Raw genomic sequence first — 21,152 nt, 5'->3', positions numbered from 1 at the left:
CTTACCTGGCTAAAATATAAAAAAAACAATGCTGGACAACAGCAAAGACTTACAGCGTGTGGAGCACAGACGTCGTCCACAAAGTACATCTTTACATGACATCACAATCAACAATGTCCACACAGAGAAGGATAAAACCACTGAAATATTATTGATTGTGGAAACAAAGTAGATGCAGGAAATATATCGCTCAAAGGAAGACATGAAACTGCAACAGGGAAATACCAAAAAAAAACGAGAAAGACAGCAAAATAGGAGCGCAAGACAAAAACTAAAACACTACGCACAGGAAAACAGCATAAAACTAAAAATAATTCACAGCATGATGTGACTGGTCGGAACAGTACCTGCTCTGTGACAAGAGCTATAGTGATGCACGGTTGTTATGGTTTAAATTCATATCCAACAATTTGCGTCAACTGAGTTTCTTTTTTAATGATTTTTGATGGTTGTGTACTCTGGATTTTTTTCAATGCCAAAAATGTGCCTTGGCTCAAAAAAGGTTGAAAAACACTGCATTAGTGAATATTGCATTAGCAAAATCAAACAGATGAAGGATTTGGTGCTGATCAAAATTAGGATCAATATTAATAATAACAGTTATAATAAGTAGTCTAAATCAATTAAAAAATGTGCAGAACTGATCTTTGTGAGAGTCATAGAAGTATCTGTGACAAAGACATTGGTCAAAAATAAAAGAAAATGTGTGCAGACACAAGAGTGTGAAATAATTAAAAATAATGTGAGGTGTCTCTACTCAATGTGTACACAGTCGCATGTGTGTGAGACACACTGACCTTTATGCCATAGGTGATGATAGTGATCAACATCTTGAAAATCAAGGCCAAGGCCAGCTGCCACAGAGCTGTTTGGAGACCATCTCCAGCAGCTCGGTCCGCCAGGCTGTTGCCCGCACTTGTTTCAGATGTATTACTGGGCTATAAAAAGAGTATTATTATTATTATTATTATTATTATTATAATGGACACAGTGATGTAAAAAGAGTATCATTATTATTATTATTATTACAATGGACACAGTGATGTACGCCTAACTATCGTTGTATACACCCCCCCACACACACAAATACATACACAAACATCACCTGTTTGTAGCCGCACAGTTGGGATGAGTCAAGAAGCGAACAGTCATTGAATAGTTCTGCAATCAGCTGTGACGCACTCATCCGGGTATAACTGTTAGGGAAGGCGAGCAGGGCCGTCATTGCGGCGACCACCAGTACCTCGGTGACAGGGTAGTGACCTAGACGGGTGGACTTTCCTGGTGATGGGAGGGGAAAACAACGCTCATGGATTATTTAGATGCAGTACTTAAATATGTCCCTAAATATGCAAAACTGAGTTTTTAATGAAGAATCTGTCAGCTAATGCACTTCTTGGAGATAGCGATCCACAGGGGAAATTGTTCTATGATACACACACTTTGACAGAAAACAGCCTGTTCTCCATAGAGCTTATCAAAAGCACTTTTAAATCCTATTGATGGATCTCTTGACACAAATGCTTAAAAAAAAAATTATAAATTAAAAAGAGTACAATATGGAACCTTTAAAAACAGAACATGCAAATAAACACCACTCACGTCTGCGGCACCAAGCGATGTTAGCCTTGATGAACAGGGCCCCCCACAGGCCCCCAAATATCCCCAACAGGATGAAAGGCCCCAACTCCACAAAGTGCCAGGGAGCATGAAATTCCACATAGAAAAGCACCATGCGGCTGTTTCCAAACGGGTTGAGGGAGCGCAGGGTGAAGGCGGCCACCAGGGCGGCGAAGAAGGAACGCCAGAGAGTCTTCATAGGGAAGTAGTAACTCACCTGAAAAAGAAGAAATGGAAACGAGTCCCAACTAAATTCTTGCTAGTGTTTACATGTTCTACAGGCTAAATTCAGAGTAATTCAAGAGGAACTAGACAAGGTACATGCCAAAATTAAGCTCATTACAAGCCATGTTGGCGCCAGCTCTGCAATTAAGTGGAGCAAAAATTAAAAAAAAGGGTTTGATGGTATTAGCGGTCTGGTGCTGATAAATATAACTTGTAACAGAACAGTGAGGAAAAAAATAACCTTCTCTTTTATGTTAAGCTTGCATCAATCTAATCAAACTTATTTTCTTTGTGTTGTTCTAAATACTGACAAAATCTTTGGTCAATAAATAACTTCATACATTGATAATAACATTTACCTCTTCCAGACTGAAGAGGACACCTCCTATTGGGGCCCCAAACGCCACTGACACACCCACTGCAGCTGCTGCAGACAACACCTGCATTGCATGACAAATATATTTTTACACAAACTAAGGCTATCAAATGTTTAACTTTTTAAAATCATATATGTTTAAAAATCAATTTTGATTATTCACCATTTGCAAGTATGTATGAAATACACTCATTTTCACTATATTGCACAGAAAGGCACAATAGAATGATAATCAGAGAGACAAACAGCTATACAGATAAGAGTTGTTTAACATACTTTGTTTACTAACATCTCCAAATAAAATAAAAGTGGAAATTAGGCCAAAACATACTTCTGTGAGTCTTGCATGCCTCAATCAATCACGTTAAAAATATTAATTAATTAATCAATGAAAAAATTAACGTTGGTAACATGTGTTTTTTTACAGCCCTGATAAAAACACAAAGTTTTACCTCTCGCCGCTTGACTTCGTTCTTGCGATACTTTGTGAAGAGGTAACACAGGATGTTAGCGCAGCAGCATGCGACATGGACCATAGGGCCTTCCTGGCCCAGGCTGAGCCCGGACGAGACGGCTAACACTAACGTGATGGTCTTAATGATCAGGGTCCACTTGCCCAAGTAGCCACGGATGATGAAGCCGCTGAGGATGGTTTTAATCTTTAAAAAAGGAGAAGAAAATTGTGGATGAAACTTTTGTATTTATTAATGTTATGTCTGCCAGAAGCATCGAATTTGATGCACCTTGGATCTTTGACCATCATTTGACCTTTCAGCAGCGGTTTAAAAAAAATTATATTCTGATCTGATTTGTGTTTGAAAAACATGAGTGAAGAAATGGCCTCCTAAGCAGGAAATAGTTGTGTTTGTGTGCTTTGGACTGAGACCGAAACAAAATCTCCAGCTATTTGCTTGCTCGGAAATTAAAGTGAGAGAGAAAAACACAAGCACAGGACCACATGTTCATGGTTTGTATAGATGCATCTCTTACCTCTGGAATACCAGATCCACATGCATACGGAGCGAATGCCCGGACCAGTGTCACGGCCAAAAAGGCAAAGAGAAGAGCCCAAAAGATGTACATAAGGTAGTTGACGACGTAAGCAGACGAACCCTGTAAGACAGTTTAAAGCCAGCAGATGGAGACAAACTTGTGTTTTCAGTCCTGCAGTCAGTGCAACAACAAATCATGCAAGTTATGTATTTGATTAGGGATCTTCTCAGTAATTGGAATGATGATATTATATTTTATATATATATATATATATATATATATATATATATATATATATATATATATATATATATATATGATTATAACAATAATAATAATAGTATTATCATTATTATCTCATCTGAGATTATTTTTACCATTATGTCTGACAAATAATATTGTTAATTGTTGTTGATGACTATAGAATAAAATAGAATTCTATCATCGAATAGAACTATTTACAGTCATCAAACATGAGAGCATTAACAAAATACAGGTGGCTACTCTGTTATATTCTACCTCTGAGGCTCCTGTAATGAGCTCGGCCCAGCTCCTCCAGTGTGGACATCGGTCGCGCTCCTGGAAGGTTGTCTCATTAGAGGTCCAGCAGCAGTGCTCGTGGTTAAACCAGAAGCCGACAAGACAAACGCCACTCTTCAAGTCAGTCAGCCAGTGGGTTGCGATGTCGATTCCACCGGCCAGAGTGCCTATGAGTAGTTGTAGTAGTACTACAGTTTATTTACAAATATCAGAATACATTCATATCTTGTACACAATTCACCATGTGCAACAGGGAGTAAGAAGAAGTGACGCTTATTTGTTCCTATCCATTGTCCATATAGCAACCACAAATAAGTTATTTCACTTCTTGTCTTTAATGGGCCTATTTTCACATATGCTTAAGTAAAAAAATATGGATTTTGGCTGCCTCAACTTCAGTCTGTTACTGTGCGCCTTAATCAAAGATGCACACTCTGGGTGGAGAAATCCTTAAATGTGGGTGTTCTCTATCAAATCCTGGCAAATTATTCTATCTTTTAGGTACATTTGTTCTAACACACTTCTGAGGCTGCAGACCAGAGTCCCGAGAAGGTGAAACCTATTGCAATTGAGGTTTGGATGCAGTGCCCATCACCCGTCGGTGCGCAGCTCGTACATCGCCGCCCTCTACTTCACCCTCAGCAGCCTGACCAGCAGCGGCTTTAAACGTGTGGGCCAACACGGACGCTGAGAAGATCGTCTCCATTTGCACCATGCTCATTGGCGGTATGCCGGATGCCTCGTATGGAATAATGTGATTGGGCAGGCACGCTGTTTATATCGTGGGAAAGCGGACGTGAAAAAAGGCTGTCCTCACTCAGGTCCGCATTGAGCTGGAGGGGGCGTGGACTCCAGCTCCGGCTGAAAATCGGGAGATTCTCGGGAGAACATTTGTCCCGGGAGGTTTTCGGGAGAGGCGCTAAATTTGGGGAGTCTCCCGGAAAATTCGGGAGGGTTGGCAAGTATGTAAAATCATGGCATTAAAACTTAAAATTAAAGACAATTTAAGATTATTTTCCGTCTTACTTTAACCAAAAATACAACAAGCACAAAAGTACATATTACAGATAATTATTTTGGCAAAACACTTCAAGTTATTTGAAAATTCTGAGGAAAAAAATTGGTGCAGTTTCAAAAACACCATGCACACAATGAACTAAGACTTTTTCTCAGTGTTTTTACAGAGCCATTAAACTTTAAACACTTGCCATTTTGAATTATCTTGTTTGGAAAAGCAATCTTGTGTTTCTTCAAACCGCTACATTAATGAACTCTGCATACTGCCACAAAACATTATTTTATCATAATTCAAATATAAAAGTATAATTCAAGCAAAACAGTTATCAAAATGACAATCAAGGTGACATAACTACAAACTTAACAAGTGTGAACATGGTAGATTTAAGTATGAAATAAAATGGAAAACACACTACAAATGTCGAAACACATGTTTAAAATGACCGTATTTTCCGCACTATAAGGCGCACCTAAAAACCTCCAATTTTCTCAAGAGCTGACAGTGCGCCTTATAATACGGTGCGCCTTATATATGGACCAATATTGAGCCACAACAGGTCTCGCAACTACGGTAAGCAGCCACTGACTTCATTTTCCCCCGTAGAAGAAGAAGCGCGCGGTGCGGGCTCGGATATATGACTGCGCGAGGCATGCCGTTTCATTTCCATTTGTGTGTTTATGTAAAGACCCCGAAATGTCTCCTATTAAGAGACACGCTTACGACGCAGAGTTTAAACTCAAGGCGATCAGTCACGCAGTAGAACACGGGAATAGAGCAGCAGCGAGATAATTTAATAGAATCAATAGTGCGGACGTGGCGGAAACAACAAGTTGACCTGCGCCAAGTAAAGAAGACTAAACAGAGTTTCCGAGGGAAAAAAGCGAGATGGCTACAGTTGGAGGACAAACTCGAACAGTGGGTTGTTGAACGGAAAGCAGTAAGTAGAAGTGTCAGCACAATCACTATTCGAATGAAGGCAACAGCACTCGCAAGCAAACTTAACATTAGTGAATTTAAAGGCGGTGGTTCTTGGTGCTTTCGGTGTTTTTTGAATCGAGGATTTGGTGTTTATTGAATCGAGGAAAAGTTCCCCTCCCCTATGTGATATAAATGTTGCACTACATGCTTTACCTTGCCGTAGGGCTGGGCGATATATCGATACACTCGATATATCGTGGGTTTGTCTCTGTGCGATATAGAAAATGACTATATCGTGATATTCGAGTATATGTTCTCACGCAGTTGCTTTTAGCTGCGGGAATTAAACTGCACACGGTTCTTCCTGTCTTGTCTCTCCTTCACACAGACACTTAAAGCAAGTGCACCTTCTTACATACGTCACGCGTGCAACGTCACACGCCCTCCCCCAGCAGAGAGGTAGCGGCATGGGTAACATTAGCTGTGATGCTAACGGTGTGTTGCGAGTGGTAATACGAGAGAGAGAAGGTGCAAATCTGGTAACAAATGAAGGAAGATGTAATTCCCAACAAAAACATTAACATTAACATTTATACGGGAGAAGCATTGCCACCAAAAGTAGCATCATTTGAAAAGTCACCCGCTAGAGAATGAAGAATGCTTGAAACTGCATGTCAACATCTCCGTTCGGTGCCACACCCACAAAATGCCGAAGCAACAATTTCCACATCAACACCGTAGGACATGTACTATTTGATATGCAGCTCAATTTTATGTGACACTTATTGAAATATCTTGTGTGACATCATGCACAAGTGCACTTTATTAGTTTTAAACTATTTTAGGGGCGTTCCATACAAAAGTTAAAATTAAAGTACCAATGATTGTCACACACAAACTAGGTGTGGTGAAATTTATCCTCTGCATTTGACCCATCCCCTTGATCACCCCCTGGGAAGTGAGGGGAGCAGTGGGCAGCAGCGGTGCCGCGCCCGGGAATCATTTATAGTGATTTAAAAAGTGCACTTTAATTTAGTGTTGTTTTAAGTGTTTTAGTGTTGTTTTGATATGTCATCTTAGTGCAGTGGTTCTTAACCCTGTTGGAGATACTGAACCCCACCAGTTTCATATGTGCATTCACCGAACCCTTCTTGAGTGAAAAATAAAATGTTTTGGGGTTTTTTTCAAATTTAAGACAAAGTTGTATGTTTTTGGTAACACTTTAGTATGGGGAACATATTCTAAGTAACAAAAACTTAATTTAGAGTTATTTGGACAATAGGGGAACATATTCTAAGTAATAAAGACTTAATTTAGAGTTATTTGGTTAGGGTTAGGGTCAGGGTTAGAGGGTTAGGGTTCTAATAAGGCCATGCCGAATAACGCATTAATTAGTATCTAATGACTAGTTAAAAGCCAATTTGTTACTAATTTGCATGTTAATAAGCAACTAATTAATGGGGAATATGTTCCCTATACTAAAGTGTTACCATATTTTTTTACTGGTGCACAAAATGAACTGTGCATGAACATCACCTTGTTCAAGCAATAAAACCAACACAGTGCATAAACTCACAACAAATTACACACCTGCAAATCAATCAGCTGTTGCCGTATCCGTAATATGCCAACAGGGAGAAGTTTGTATTTACACGATGAGTCGGGTGTGTTTTGACCTTGGCCGAACCCCTGAGGTCGATTCACCCAATCCCTAGGGTTCGATCGAACACAGGTTAAGAACCACTGTCTTAGTGACATCGTGCCAAAAGTGCACTGATATCTTGTTTCAAAATATCTCTGACAATCTTGCACTTTCTGTTTTGAAATGACTTGAATGTTTGTGCCACTGCTTAATAACTGTTTAATAAATACAGTTTTGGTAAATTGACTTAGTTGTGATTTCCCTCTCTGCATGAAAGTTTAAAAGTAGCATATATTAATGCAGTATGAACAAGAATGTTTTAATGTAGACACATAGAATCATCATACTGCTGTTATTATATGTATCAAGTGTTCATTCAAGGCTTAGGCAAAATATCGAGATATATATCGTGTATCGCGATATGGCCTAAAAATATTGAGATATTAAAAAAGGCCATATCGCCCAGCTCTACCTTGCCGTTGTTAAAAGATAAACAAAATACCACGTCACTGACTTTACCTCGGGGAAAAATAATAAAAGAGTTATTTATTCATTTTGGGAGTGAACGGAGTTGTCAGAACGCTGGTTTGTAATCTATTAATAAAGTTGCGGTGGAGACTTGTCCAGGGTGTACCCCGCCTTCCGCCCGATTGTAGCGAAGATAGGCGCCAGCGCCCCCCCGACCCCAAAACGGAATAAGCGGTAGAAAATGGATGGATGGATGACCTATCTGACTGTTTTGTTGACATTCCCTTTAGCGCAGTTCCATCTAATGGATGCATAACGTAACCCCAGCCTCTACTGTAGCGTCTATTCTATGCGCATTATAATGCAGGGTGCGCCTTATATATGAACAACATTTTAAAATAGGCCACTCATTGAAGGTGCGCCTTATAATCCGGTGCGCCTTATAGTGCGGAAAAATACGGTAGTTCTGGGGCACACACATCATGCATTGAACTCTAACTACAAAGACGATGGTGAAGTTGACTTAAGTCTTTCCATTTTACCGTTTCATCATTTTATCCGTTGAGTGGATAATTTACAATGAAAGAAGGTATTGTGCGTCGATACTGCTTCGATCTGGTGCCTGCCACAACAGAAGCAGCTGATTGCTAGCACCTGCGCTGATTGGAGCCAATCCAAAAAGGCACTCAAAGTCAGCTGACATATCTTTAAACAATGTCATGTGTGGCAATGGTTACACTTTAATTGCTATTGCGACATCCAGTAAACACATTTAGAAGAGCAGTTCATTTCATTGAAAAAATGAAGCTATTTTTTATACTTAGCACACCTGGAGATAGGTTGATTGGCAATACTAAATAGGCCGTAGTGCCTGAATGTGAGTGTGAATGTTGTCTGTCTATCTGTGTTGGCCCTGTGATGAGATGGTGACTTGTCCAGGGTGTACACCGCCTTCCGCCTGAATGCAGCTGAGATAGGCTCCAGCACTCCCCGCGACCCCGAAAGGGATAAGCGGTAGAAAATGGATGAATGGATCTTGCAGCCCAGATACGGCCTGCGTGCTGTACCTTTGACAACCCTGATATAGAATCAACTTTCATGAGCTAAGGAAGCAGCTTACCACTCGATGTAAACAACGACACACACGGTAGTGATGACGGCAACGCTATAAATAGTTTGTCTGCGTTAGCGCTTATAATAATATCACTAATACTCCGTTAATACTCATGTCACCAAATGTAAATAGATCATTGTTGGTAGTTTTTGGATGTTTTTTATTGGGTTTTATGGGCGGAATAAAGGATGTCCCACTGGTGCCGCTGTGAGCGGATTTTTATTTGCGTTTATTTAAAAGTTAGAAGCCATTAAAAATATAAACATACATCATCATGTAATTTATAATGATTGTGACCAAAAGTCAGAATTCCAAAAAAGGTGGCGTTCACCATTTAGGTCGTTAAAAAAAAAAAAAAAACAGGAGAATAAAGCCCAATATGCACAAGAGGGCAAAGACAGGGAGGAATTTAGCTCTGGAGCTCTATTTCTCTTGACAGAATCATATCCATTTGGGATTTGCGCATGCTGTGTGCGTGTGAATGTGTGTGTTGTTGCACTTTACCTGACATGAGTCCCACCAGCAGCATGAGCAGCCATCCAGAGAAGGCGTCGCTGATGCTGACCAGGAGAGCCCCAGTGGACTGCTTGCTGTTGTTGGTGATCTGCAAAGTAGAACAACAACTGTAGCTGCTCATCTACCAGAAAGTTATTTCTTTGCAACTAAGTAGAATTATGCATAAACAGTTGACTCGATAGAAGGGGGGTCGGGCAAAGGAAGAAGACCGAACAGCCCCAACACCTTGGTGCAGATTTGGTTAAAGAATACAGAACCCGCCCCCTGCAGTGTGCACTGGACAGCATCATTAACAAAGCTACCCTGCGGTGTCGATCGCGGTCTTTTCTCTTCTCCCGGACCCAGTCGATGGTGTTGAAGTCCTCGTAGGTGCCCACGCCGGGCAGCGGGTCCTCCAGTGGGTCCACGAGCTTGCTGGGGCCACCGCCGTTCATAGCGTCCCCTCTGCTGTTGCCACTGTACTCCTCGTCGCCTCCTGGGGGTGTAAGAGGGAAGGTGGTGGCAAGAGGTGGTTTTTAGTAGCCATAACAACACACCTTGTTCCACTCTTGTTTGCTGTGGTGTCCTCTTTTTCTTCATTGAACAAGCATTAGCAATAATTAAGCGTATAATAAAAAATGATGTGTCTGCTCAAACTATTTCCACAATGTAATTGAATTTTGCAACCGGGTTTTAAAGTTAGCAAACTTTGTCTTAGGCGAGCCGTTCTCGTTAAAAGACAGACGACATAGGCAATAAAGAAAAGGTCAGACAAGATGGCCACAGGCGCGTGAACGCTAGTAACCTCACCTCAGTCTGCGTCTTTAAATTGATTAAATATGGCCTACCCCAAAGCTCCAGTGATTTTCTTTTTTGAACTTTTTGAAGTTGAAGCTCGCTATTTTTACCATCTGACGACTTAAAATTGTTCGACGCTCACCATGCAACGAACCGAAGTTGCATATGGCTTTGTGACGCAACGGCGAGCTTCAAAGCTGAACTGATGTCTCGTTCGGATGGAAAAAAAGCATACGAGACCCTTCAAGCTGGTCTGAACAACATTAAGGGGCTTTGGCAACTTGGAGTGAACACGTGACTTGATTCTAATGAAGACAACATTGCTGACCTCATCACGAAGGTGGCCTCCTTTGGAAAAAGAAAACTGCATACCTGGAAGAAAAAGAGGACCGGAGGCCGTTTTCGAACCTTCGTTTCAAGGAAAGGACATGATTGCCTTGATCAGTGACTTCGTCCCGCTACTCCTTGGCAAGGACACGTTTCCCATTGAAAGGGCCAATCGTGATCCAACAAATCGTTTGACTCATTTTGGTCAAGTTCTTATACTTCCAAAACAAGTTGAACATTTTCCGTGATCTTACGCACAAGGATGCCCGGGTCCAGGTATTCCTGCACAAATGGAGTCGGTTCGATGCTGGTAATGAAACGCCATGCTGCTGACTTCCAATATTCTTAGTTGTGTCACTACTATGAGAGTGATGGCCGGTGGGAGGCAAACCAAATTGTTCTTCTTCTTCACGACCGCCGCGATTAGGTGGCGGGAGATCCTAATTCCTCCCTATTGTCATTTATTTAGTGGACTATTTTTCTCAAGCATCGCCAAAGCACTTTTAATGACTTTTATTCTGCAATCTTCTTTTCCTTTGCTCCCTCTGAAATACTTCTTTGAACTTTTTCATTTATTTATTACGTGCTACGTCTTTGTTTGTTGTGCCGAATTATGCACCCCCGCTGTAGAATGCACCCCCTGGCGGGAGCGCGCTTGGGTCACTCGTCTCGAAAAGTATCTTAACTCGGCTCGGAAATGTCCTCTTTCGGCATAAAAAAAGTACATGTAATAATACAAATTTTCCTTACTTGTGGAAGGATTAAAAATTGTGAGCCTTTAATGATTTCGCCGTCATTCAGGATATTCAGATAAGGCGAAAACAATAACCATTTAATATTGGAATATTTGCTGGCCCGAAAATGTAGTATTGTCTACCTTGACAGTTTACTGTAAAGAATATATACACCAAAGCAGGGGTCGGGAACCTTTTTGGCTGAGAGAGCCAAGAGGCCAAATATTTTAAAATGTATTTCCGTAAGAGCCATGTAATATTTTTATTAACACTAAACACAACTAAACGCGTGCATTTTTAAGTAAGACCAACATTTGTAGAGTATAATAGGTCACTTATTCTTTTTAATAACATTGTTATTCTGAAGCTAACTGTGGAGGGGGCGTGGCCTGTGGGCCTGCAGCGAAGCAGGGTGTTGCCAGGACCGGCCTCGAAATCAGCGACAGGTGCGTAGAAGGCTCACCTGGGCCTTATCTAATCATCTGTTGCAATGTTATAAGCAGCAGCCAGGAGGAGAGACGGGGTTGGGGCTGGAGCCACAGCGCGAGCGAGAACGAAAGAGAAAAAGACAATTGCTGGAAAGCAACTGAGAGACTTATTGAATAATAAAACAATATTGTGACCCTGAAACAGGCTCTCATGTTGGTGCTTGTTGGTCTTAAGAACCCCCTGGAGGGCAAGACCCACACTAACCAATAATACAAAAATTACTTCTTACCATTAATGCAATTTCTTGAACATAAAAATGCATGAGAATGTTTTATATTTTGAACGTTATTTTTAACACTGTGAATACAAGTGGAATTATTCAATACTTATCGTGTTAAGCAATGTCAGCTCAGATTTATCCGAGAGCCGGATGCAGTCATCAAGAGCCACATCTGGCTCACGAGCCATAGGTTCCCTACCCCTGCACCAAAGTAAGCCTCTGTATCAGGGGTGTCCAAACGTTTTCCACTTAGGGCCGCAGACTGAAAAATCAAAGCAAGCGGGGGCCAATTTGACATTTTTATTTTATTTTAAAAACCTATACAATATATGTATAACCAATATACATTTAGGCCTCCACCCAGGCTTGATCCCGGGGACCCCAAAGGGTTTTGGTCAAGAAATATAAAAAAATTGTCATTATTCAGTATTATTTTGTTTTTTTATTATTCAAGTTTTAAATCTCTAGATCAGTGGTTCTCAACCTTTTTTCAGTGATGTACCTCCTGTGAACATTTTTTTAATTCAAGTACCCCCTAATCAGAGCAAAGCATTGTTGGTTGAAAAAAAAGAGATAAAGAAGTAAAATACAGCAGCACTATGTCATCAGTTTCTGATTTATTCAATTGTATAACAGTGCAACATATTGCTGATTTGTAGTGGTCTTTTTTTAACAATTCGAAAAAGAGATATAAAATAACTAAAAACTTGTTGAAAATTAAACAAGTGATTCAATTATAAATAAAGATGTCTACACATAGAAGTAATAATCAACTTAAAGTGCACTCTTTGGGGATTGTAATAGAGATCCATCTGGATTCATCAACTTAATTCTAAAAATTTCTTCACAAAAAAATAAATCTTTAACATCAATATTTATGGAACAGGTCCACAAAAATCCTAGCTGTCAACACTGTATATTGCATTGTTGCATTTCTTTTCACAGTTTATTAACTTACATTCATATTTTGTTGAAGTATTATTCAATAAATATATTTATAAAAGATTTTTGAATTGTTGCTATTTTTAGAATATTTAAAAAAAATCTCATGTACCCCTTGGCATACCTTCAAGTACCCCAAGGGGTACGCGTACCCCCATTTGAGAACCACTGCTCTAGATCAACATTAGGTCTATCTGTCAATGTAATGATTTTAAAGATTTAAGTTGTATGCTCTTTTTGTCAAAGAAAACCCTGTTTTTTGATGAAAAAAAACACAAAATATACAATATTATCACCCAATATTTTTTTTAAGTGGAATATTTGAGATTTTATAATAATTGGAGCCTTCAAAAAGTCAATTATTAATAACACCATTGATTTTAATTTAATTTTATTATTTTTTGAGCAATGACACTTATAAACAAATCACACTAAAATTATTGGGGATCCAAAAAGGTCCTACTCATTAAAGTGTTAAAAAATAAATTATACCTTTATTTTACTGTTTACTTTTAACACAATAATCTCGAGATCAACTTCAGATCTATCCGTCAATTATAAGTTTTATTGTTGTTTATGTTTTTTGTTAGTTCATTTTAGGCCCTTCTTTAAAAAAACAGCTCAGTTTTTTATATGGCAAACACAAAATATGCAACATTTTCCTCCAAAAATATCTCAAAGTGGAAAATTCAACGTGACGTAATTGGAGCCTTGAATAAGTCAATAATTCATAATGACATTGATTTTAATTCATTATTATTTTTTAAAGAAAGAAACAGCCTGCATGGCATCTTTATGTTATTAGAATAAACAATGCATCATTTTCTTGTTACATTTCACCCGTTTGCTCCTCTATATCACTTTTTACGTTTAAAAAATTTTTAAATCGTATTTTTAAAATGTGCCGTGGGGCCGTTAAAAAATTACCTGTGGGCCGCAAATGGCCCCCGGGCCGCACTTTGGACACCCCTGCTCTATATGTACTTTTTTAGAGACATCAAAGAGAACGAATGTTTGCTGCTTCATTCGACGTGATCCAATACTCGTATTTTAAAAATGACCTTTTCTCTAACTTTAAGAAGTTCATGGGTGTATGGATCTACCATTGATTTGGTTTTAGGAAGTTTCAAATTGAACATTCACAATTAACGTTACCAAAAGTACCCAAAGTACCAGAGATGGAGTTATGGTGGGGGTGCATTTTCAGGCAAGACGTTGATTCCACCGGCCTGAGAATACAACCCCCCATCTATCTCTGGCTAGGAACCTCATAGAGACATGACACTCACCCTGGTTACTCATCCTTACCCCAAATGTGTACAGTGAAAACCGTGTGATGAGCGGAGACACTTGATTAATATTCTTACTAAAGGCGGCAAAAGCTCTATTAATCAGCTTCATATCAACAATAACACGATCTCCGTTATATGAAAATAAATCAAATATCTTTGCGATGCATCCTTAATGTGAACACTGCCGCGTTCAGGTCGCATTCATCTGACCAGAACATTATCAAAAAGTAATAATTGTCATAATTATTTGCCAAAATAGATGGTTACAAAATAAATAATGTTTTAGGAACTCAAGTAAAAGTTCCAGTACTACCGTGTACGACTGCTCGCCCACAGACACATTCTTTAAACAGACATCGAAGCAAAATATCCCCTAAAACTACCAGAGCTAGTCCTCTTCCTTCTTAATCTTCTACACACAACAAATCCGGTCAGAATATGTTGACTTTGATTACACATAATCCTTGAAATTGACACAAATGTGCCAGTACTGAGACCAACTAGAGCTGAAGCCATGTTTACATCTGTAAGCACTACAGTGCATGCGACATAATGTGAACTGCATTCACATTAGAAGTCACTTTTTTTTTTTGTAATGTGAACGGCCACTAAAAAATTCAGATTTGACAAAAAAAAAATCTGATTTGGACATCTGACATTTCAGTGTGACTGTAGGCTATGCCGAGGACTCTTGTTACTTACCATTCCAATTCTGACATATTGCAAATCACAACGAGCTTGTTCCAATATGAAAAAATCATGTACTGGGGTGTTTTGCACAAAATATAATTTATCTCATTTACCAGAGTTGCATACTAATTTTTGTGATGGAACTCCACTCGAAGTAGCTTATGTATTTAAATACCTTGGTCTTTGGATCGACCCTGAGCATACCCTAAAACTACCTATTGATTTACTTTGTAAGAAAATGTATGGGTGTTTGGTCTCTCTCTACAGTGCAAACCATTGTTTTTCATTTATAATTAGAAACATAATCATTTCACAATTATTACTTCCCATACTGGATTATGCTGATGTTTACCAAAACACAACTGACTATCCTCAAACCTCTCAACATTTTGTATAACTCTTTGTGCAGATGTGTCCTGTGATGTCCATTCAGAACGCGCTATTGTGTCATGTACATTCACCTAACCCTAAATCAAGGTGTCACTTTCACTGGGTTTTGTTTCTTTCCAAACGTATTTAGCAGTAACATATTCTATTGTACTTAAAACAACTTTTTGTCCAGTATACAGCTCTGTATTCTCTTGGACATATGACTGAACCATTTTTACAGCCCCTAAAATTTATAAAGAAACAGGCCATCACTCAGGTTCAAAGTCTCATCTGATTGGAATAATCTTCCTGGTTCTTTAAAGTCCATTACTTATTATGTTTTTATCTTTGAATCAAATGTATTTTCCCACTTAGACTTAGACAAACTTTAATGATCCACAAGGGAAATTGATGTTGCTTTTGATGTTGTAATGTATCTTTTTGTAATCTATTGCAATTGTTTATGTAAATGTGTGGGAGCAAGAGTGATGTGGAAGGGGCAGAGCAGTGTGTTTTTTGTGTTTTATTGTATGTTTTCTGTATTTGTATAGAGACCTCCTTGCTGCATTTCAAGAGGCAACCCTAAATTAATTGAAATTGAAAGTCTATGAAGTCATTCACCTGGACAGGTCAGATCTGCTAAAAACACAGCATGTTTGTACCCAAACATCATATAGAGAAAAACCGGCAGCCCTTCATGATTGTCACGAGACTTAATGACCTTTGCACCTCATTGGAGAGTGCACAGTTCACCTACTATCAGCCTTTTTCCGCCCATCTTTCTACTCACCACATTCTCCCAGTTCCTCCTCCAGCAGTTGCTTGCTCCAGCACTTCCACTCCATGTCTAGGTCTCAAACATAGCTAACAGAACCACAACTGGACGGAACGCTTCTGCTCTATCCAGAGAACGTGAACGCTGGCAGCAGTGATCGGCACAGTTGCGCCTGTTTGGTGTGTCTTGATTGGCCGACACCAATATTGATTGGCTTGTAGGCGTTGTTAGTGGGTAATTAACCTTTGGAGGGAGTCAACAGCTTCTGAAGGTTAGTTTCATGTAAATTAAATTAAAATGACTCCACTCAAGTTGTCTTCTAGAATATGTATGAAAATCTAATACCAAAGATGAACAAAATCTATTATCTTCCTCAATTGTTTGTTCCACTTTTGACAGAAGAGACACTCAAATGGCTTTTCATGACATTATGAAGTAAAAATTCATTCCTAGTGGACATGCTGCCATCTCCAACTCGCCCCTTGCCAGATGAACACACACCACTTTGTAAAACGGCAAAGCTTTGCTTCCATTCTAATTAAAAAACAAGGTGGGGGTTTTTTTTCCCAGCGGGCACGCCTCACATAATGTCATTGTTCAACTATGACAGTAATGTTAGCATTGTAGCTCACATAGCTATGGGAGTGTTGATAACATTTGTGTCCCCATGTCCTGCTCCTTAATGTTACGTAGTCGAATGTGACAAATGGCATCTATAACAATGGAGTTTTCATACACTGCATCCGGAAAGAGTTTTCATACAGTGCATTTGGAAACTATTCACAGTGCTTCACTTTTTCCACATTTTGTTATATAACAGCCTTACTCCTAAACGGAATAAATTCATTTTTGTCCTCAAAATGCTACAAACAATAATCCTAATTTGAAAGTTTTTAGGTGTTTTGCAAATGTATTAAAAAACAACAACTAAGAAATCACATGTACATAAGTATTTACAGCCTTTGCTCAATACTTTGTTGAAGCAATTTTGGCAGCAAACCGTCTCAAGTCTTTTTTAATACAACGTCACAAGCTTGCAACACCTATCTATGGGCAGTTCCGCCCGTTCCTCTTTGCAGCACCTCTCAAGCTCCATCCGGTTGGATGGGAAGAATTGGTGCACAAACATTCACTTTGTGCAAGGCTATTGATAATATAGCACTGTTAAAACAAAAAAAAGCCCCATAAGAGGCATACCCCCTGGTTCATGGAAGAAACCAGAATTGATTTATCATGTAAAAAGCTGGAAACGCAAATGGCGTGTGACGAAACTAGAGGTATATCGTTTTGGCATGGAGTGATACATGCTTTTGCCTTAGCTAAAATAAACTATTACTGTAATCACATCTACCTCAATAAAATAAATCGTAAATATTTGTTTAACACAGTAGCATCGGGTGTTCTCCCAGTAGCTCCACCCACTCGTCTGATGACTTTATGCATTTATTTTCTAAGAAAATTGAGCTGATTAGAAAGGAGATTAAAGACACCGCTTCATATCTCCAAATGGGTCCTATAAACACAGAAACGAATGTATGCGTTCCGGCAAATGCCCTCCAAAATAATCTTTCTCATTTTGAAGAAGTAACATTACAGGAACTCTTGCAATGTATTAATCGGACAAAACAAACATGTCTACTTGAACCACGTCCTGGGAAACTCATCAAGGAGCTGTTTGTAATATTAGGGCCATCAGTGCGAAATATTAACTTACCACTCTCCTCTGGTACTACTCCCTTAGCATTCAAAATAGCGGTCATTCATCCTCTGCTTAAGAGATCTAACCTCGATTCTGACCTGCTAAAACTACAGGCCGATATCAAACCTCATGTTTATCTCTAAAATTCTTGAAAACATTGTTTCACAGCAGCTCAATAAATACTTAGCATGTAAACAATTTTTTGTGAACCCTTTCAGTCGGGTTGAGGGCAGATCACACCACTGAAACGACCCTTGCGAAAGTGACTAATGATCTGTTAACTATGGATGCTGTTTTGCTGCTACTTGATCTCAGCGCTGATTTCGATACTGTGGATCATAACATTCTATTAGAACACATAAAATCACATACCAGTACGTCAAACTTAGCTTGTTTGTTTTTTTAACTCTTATTTCACTGAAAGGCTGCACTGTGTATTCCATAACAATGTTAACTCGGGAGTATGTAAAAGGAACTCGCGGAGTTACACAGAGTTTGGTTCTTGACCAGGCACTCTGCAGTATACCTATGCCAAACACAGTGTTAGTTTTCACTGTTATGCTGATGACACCCAACTTTACATGCCCCTAAAGCTGACCAACACACCAGATTGTAGTCATCTGGTGTGTTGGTCATCTGGTCAGTCTTAAAGAAATTAACCAATGGATGTCCGGCAACTTTTTGCATCTTAACGCGAAGTAAAACAAAAATGTTGATTATCGGTCCGGCTCGACACAGGTACTTGTTTAGGGATCCACCCATCCATCTATTTTCTACTGCTTGTCCCTTTTCGGGGGGGGGGGGGGGCTAGAGCCTACCTCAGCTGCATTTGGGCAGTAGGCAGGGTACACCCTGGACTAGTTGCCATCTCATCACAGGGCCAACACAGATAGACAACATTCACACTCACCTTCACACACTACTGCCAATTTTTTAGTGTACCACATTGAAATTCAACCAGAAAACAATCGTACAAAGCGACTCAATGAAAAATCTTCGGATTACCGTAAATTTCGGACTATAAGCCGCTACTTTTTTTCGAGGCTTTGAAACCTGCAGATTAAAAAAACATGCAGCTAATTGATTTTTAGATTTTTTTTTCCACTAACTAATGCAAATAATATTCATTGATCACAAGCAGAGACTGAAAAAGTGTGTAATTGTTTGTGATATGATGACATCTTTTGAACAAGTTCGCTCACTGAGGGTGCTGCAGTGTGAACGTCCAAAGTATTTATTTCAGTTTTGTGCTTCAAACCGGAAGTTCCATCTTCTCGTCATCCATTGCGGTTCTACTCATATTGATTCTTTATTAAGTATTCCAAGAAACGTTTGTAAGTTTTAGAATATATTTAAAATTAGTCATACTTACTAAACTGTCCCATGTGTGATGTATGTAAGAGTTTTTTCATGCATATTTGTACTTGCAAAGGCAAATTGTTCTCCTGACAAAAAATGACTATTTTTCGCCGTGAGAAGAGGAGACATCCCTGCAGTAAACACCTTCTGCACGTATGGTTAAGAGGTGGGTGGTGCTTCACTTCTGTGTTCGGACTACGGTTAAGGTGCAGTGATACCATAATACTTAGATTGTTAGTGTGTCTGCTTTAGTAAGTAAGATGACATAAAAGCTGCACTGAAAAGAAGCAGGGTCAACAGAATGTGGAGAGGAGACTTTTTTTTTATAGCAAACAGTCGATCCAACATCAAAACATGTCAATACACATTCTCAAACCAATAACACTCATTTGGCTTCAAAATAAAAGCGCTAGGCTATACATCCAGTTTAACTATATTTAGGGTTTCTTTTTCATACTAGCTGCCACACATTACAAAATAAAGTAATATTATGTATTGTAGCATATCATAGCATTCAGAACAAAAAGTCTGACGCTCTTTTTAGCTTTTATTGCCAACTTTCTGATAACAACGGGCCCAATTCCAACAAATATGTCCTCCATGCACATACGGCTGCCTCCGTGCTTCACTTCAAGGGACACTTGTTCATTCTTCGCCGACACGATGTGTTCACAGACCATGGAAAAATGACCACCATAACATACACACTAACACCAGCACGGAATTTCAGCATGAATGGCTATATATAGCTAATAACATGCACACTATTGACTGATAATGCACCGAAAATTTGGCTGGAAAAATACGTACTTTAATCACCGGAACAGAGCTCCCAAAATATTGTGTAAAATATTTGATATATGTTCTGGTCAAGTCCACAATTAGAGAATGATTAGCGGGCACAATATTACATTTTATTCATTAATAGAGCAGGTTAAAACATTGTCATGCAGCAATATGAAGACCATTATCTTAATTCTACACATGAATGTTCTGCCCCCACTATTGAATGTTTTAAGTCACGTCTTAAAAGCCGCTTTTTTTTCTCTGGCTTTTCAAATAGCATGAGTCTTGTGGTCCTTTGTGTCTTTTATTATTTTATATTGATTTGTTTTTATTGTTTTATTCTATTTTATTGATGTATTTTAGTATTCTATTGTATTACTATTATTTGTTTTTTTTATTGTTTACTTGTTTCATTTAAATGCTTATAATTTGATAACTTTTAAGGTTTCTTTTTCATGTGCAGCACTCTGGAAACAGTTTTGTTTTTAATAGTGCTAAAAGGGGATTGGATTGGATTCATTGTTCTCTGCCATATGTCCAAAAAAAAAACATCCTCAGGCTAAACAATGCCACTTCTGTATTCTCTGCGGACAGCACATGCTAAGGAACGCGCAACAGGTTGTACAGGCTCAGTGTCAGACCTGTTTGGCAACAAGATTTACAACTTAGGGAAAGGAAAACGGGAAAAAAGAAAACAGGATAGCAGCTGAAGAGCACCGAAGGTCTACATGTGGATCAATATATTTTTAACAACTTTATTTTTTTTCCCCACACAGAGGTTACAAATATAAATAGTTATTGGGAAAAAAACATGCAAATGCGAAAGGGGGTGCTATAGCAATTATCTTAGCTAGAACGTAACAAACATTACATAAGGAAAATTAAGATGAGCTACCATAAGGCAGTAAAGAATGATTGAAGGCAAGTACTCGGAGTAACTAATTATTCAGATGCATGACTTAGTAAGGGCATGTCACACAAACACACACACAAACTTCTTATCAGTGAACGTGTACTTCTTGGTCACGTACAGACCAACCTTGTAAAAAGTGTTTAAAAAGTTGCCACAGAATGAAAGTACTTGCTCATTTCCTGTCATTGCAGCAGCATTCAACACGACACTACATCAGGTACACTGGCCTCTTTAGCATTTGCTGTGATAATAACGCTGATATCATTGCAGCAGATTCTTAAAATCAGCAAAAAGTTCATATAAAGATTATGTTTGACTTGTGTTTTTTGTAGTAGGTCCTCAAAAAAAGC

At 39.0% G+C, this 21,152-nt stretch overlaps 1 protein-coding gene across 5 annotated transcripts in view; it reads right to left on the bottom strand.

The window, feature by feature from the left end:
* Positions 1–21,152, bottom strand: part of LOC133560692 (H(+)/Cl(-) exchange transporter 5-like) — a 33,035-nt gene that overhangs the window by 8,906 nt on the left and 2,977 nt on the right. For 4 of the 5 annotated variants that reach the window (XM_061913496.1, XM_061913495.1, XM_061913493.1 and 1 more), the window contains exons 3-11: positions 9,733–9,905; positions 9,419–9,518; positions 3,734–3,921; positions 3,212–3,334; positions 2,674–2,880; positions 2,205–2,285; positions 1,603–1,837; positions 1,106–1,281; positions 798–938 (exon numbers count right to left, since the gene is read on the bottom strand). In XM_061913496.1, the coding sequence (XP_061769480.1) occupies positions 798–938; positions 1,106–1,281; positions 1,603–1,837; positions 2,205–2,285; positions 2,674–2,880; positions 3,212–3,334; positions 3,734–3,921; positions 9,419–9,518; positions 9,733–9,905 (1,424 nt within the window). The remainder of the gene's footprint in view (positions 1–797; positions 939–1,105; positions 1,282–1,602; positions 1,838–2,204; positions 2,286–2,673; positions 2,881–3,211; positions 3,335–3,733; positions 3,922–9,418; positions 9,519–9,732; positions 9,906–21,152) is intronic. The other variant, XM_061913497.1, reaches the window with a different exon arrangement.

This window comes from Nerophis ophidion, linkage group LG10, assembly GCF_033978795.1.
Source record: "Nerophis ophidion isolate RoL-2023_Sa linkage group LG10, RoL_Noph_v1.0, whole genome shotgun sequence".
Classification (NCBI taxonomy): Eukaryota; Metazoa; Chordata; class Actinopteri; order Syngnathiformes; family Syngnathidae; genus Nerophis; species Nerophis ophidion.
This window is presented reverse-complemented; position numbering and strand designations above follow the sequence as displayed.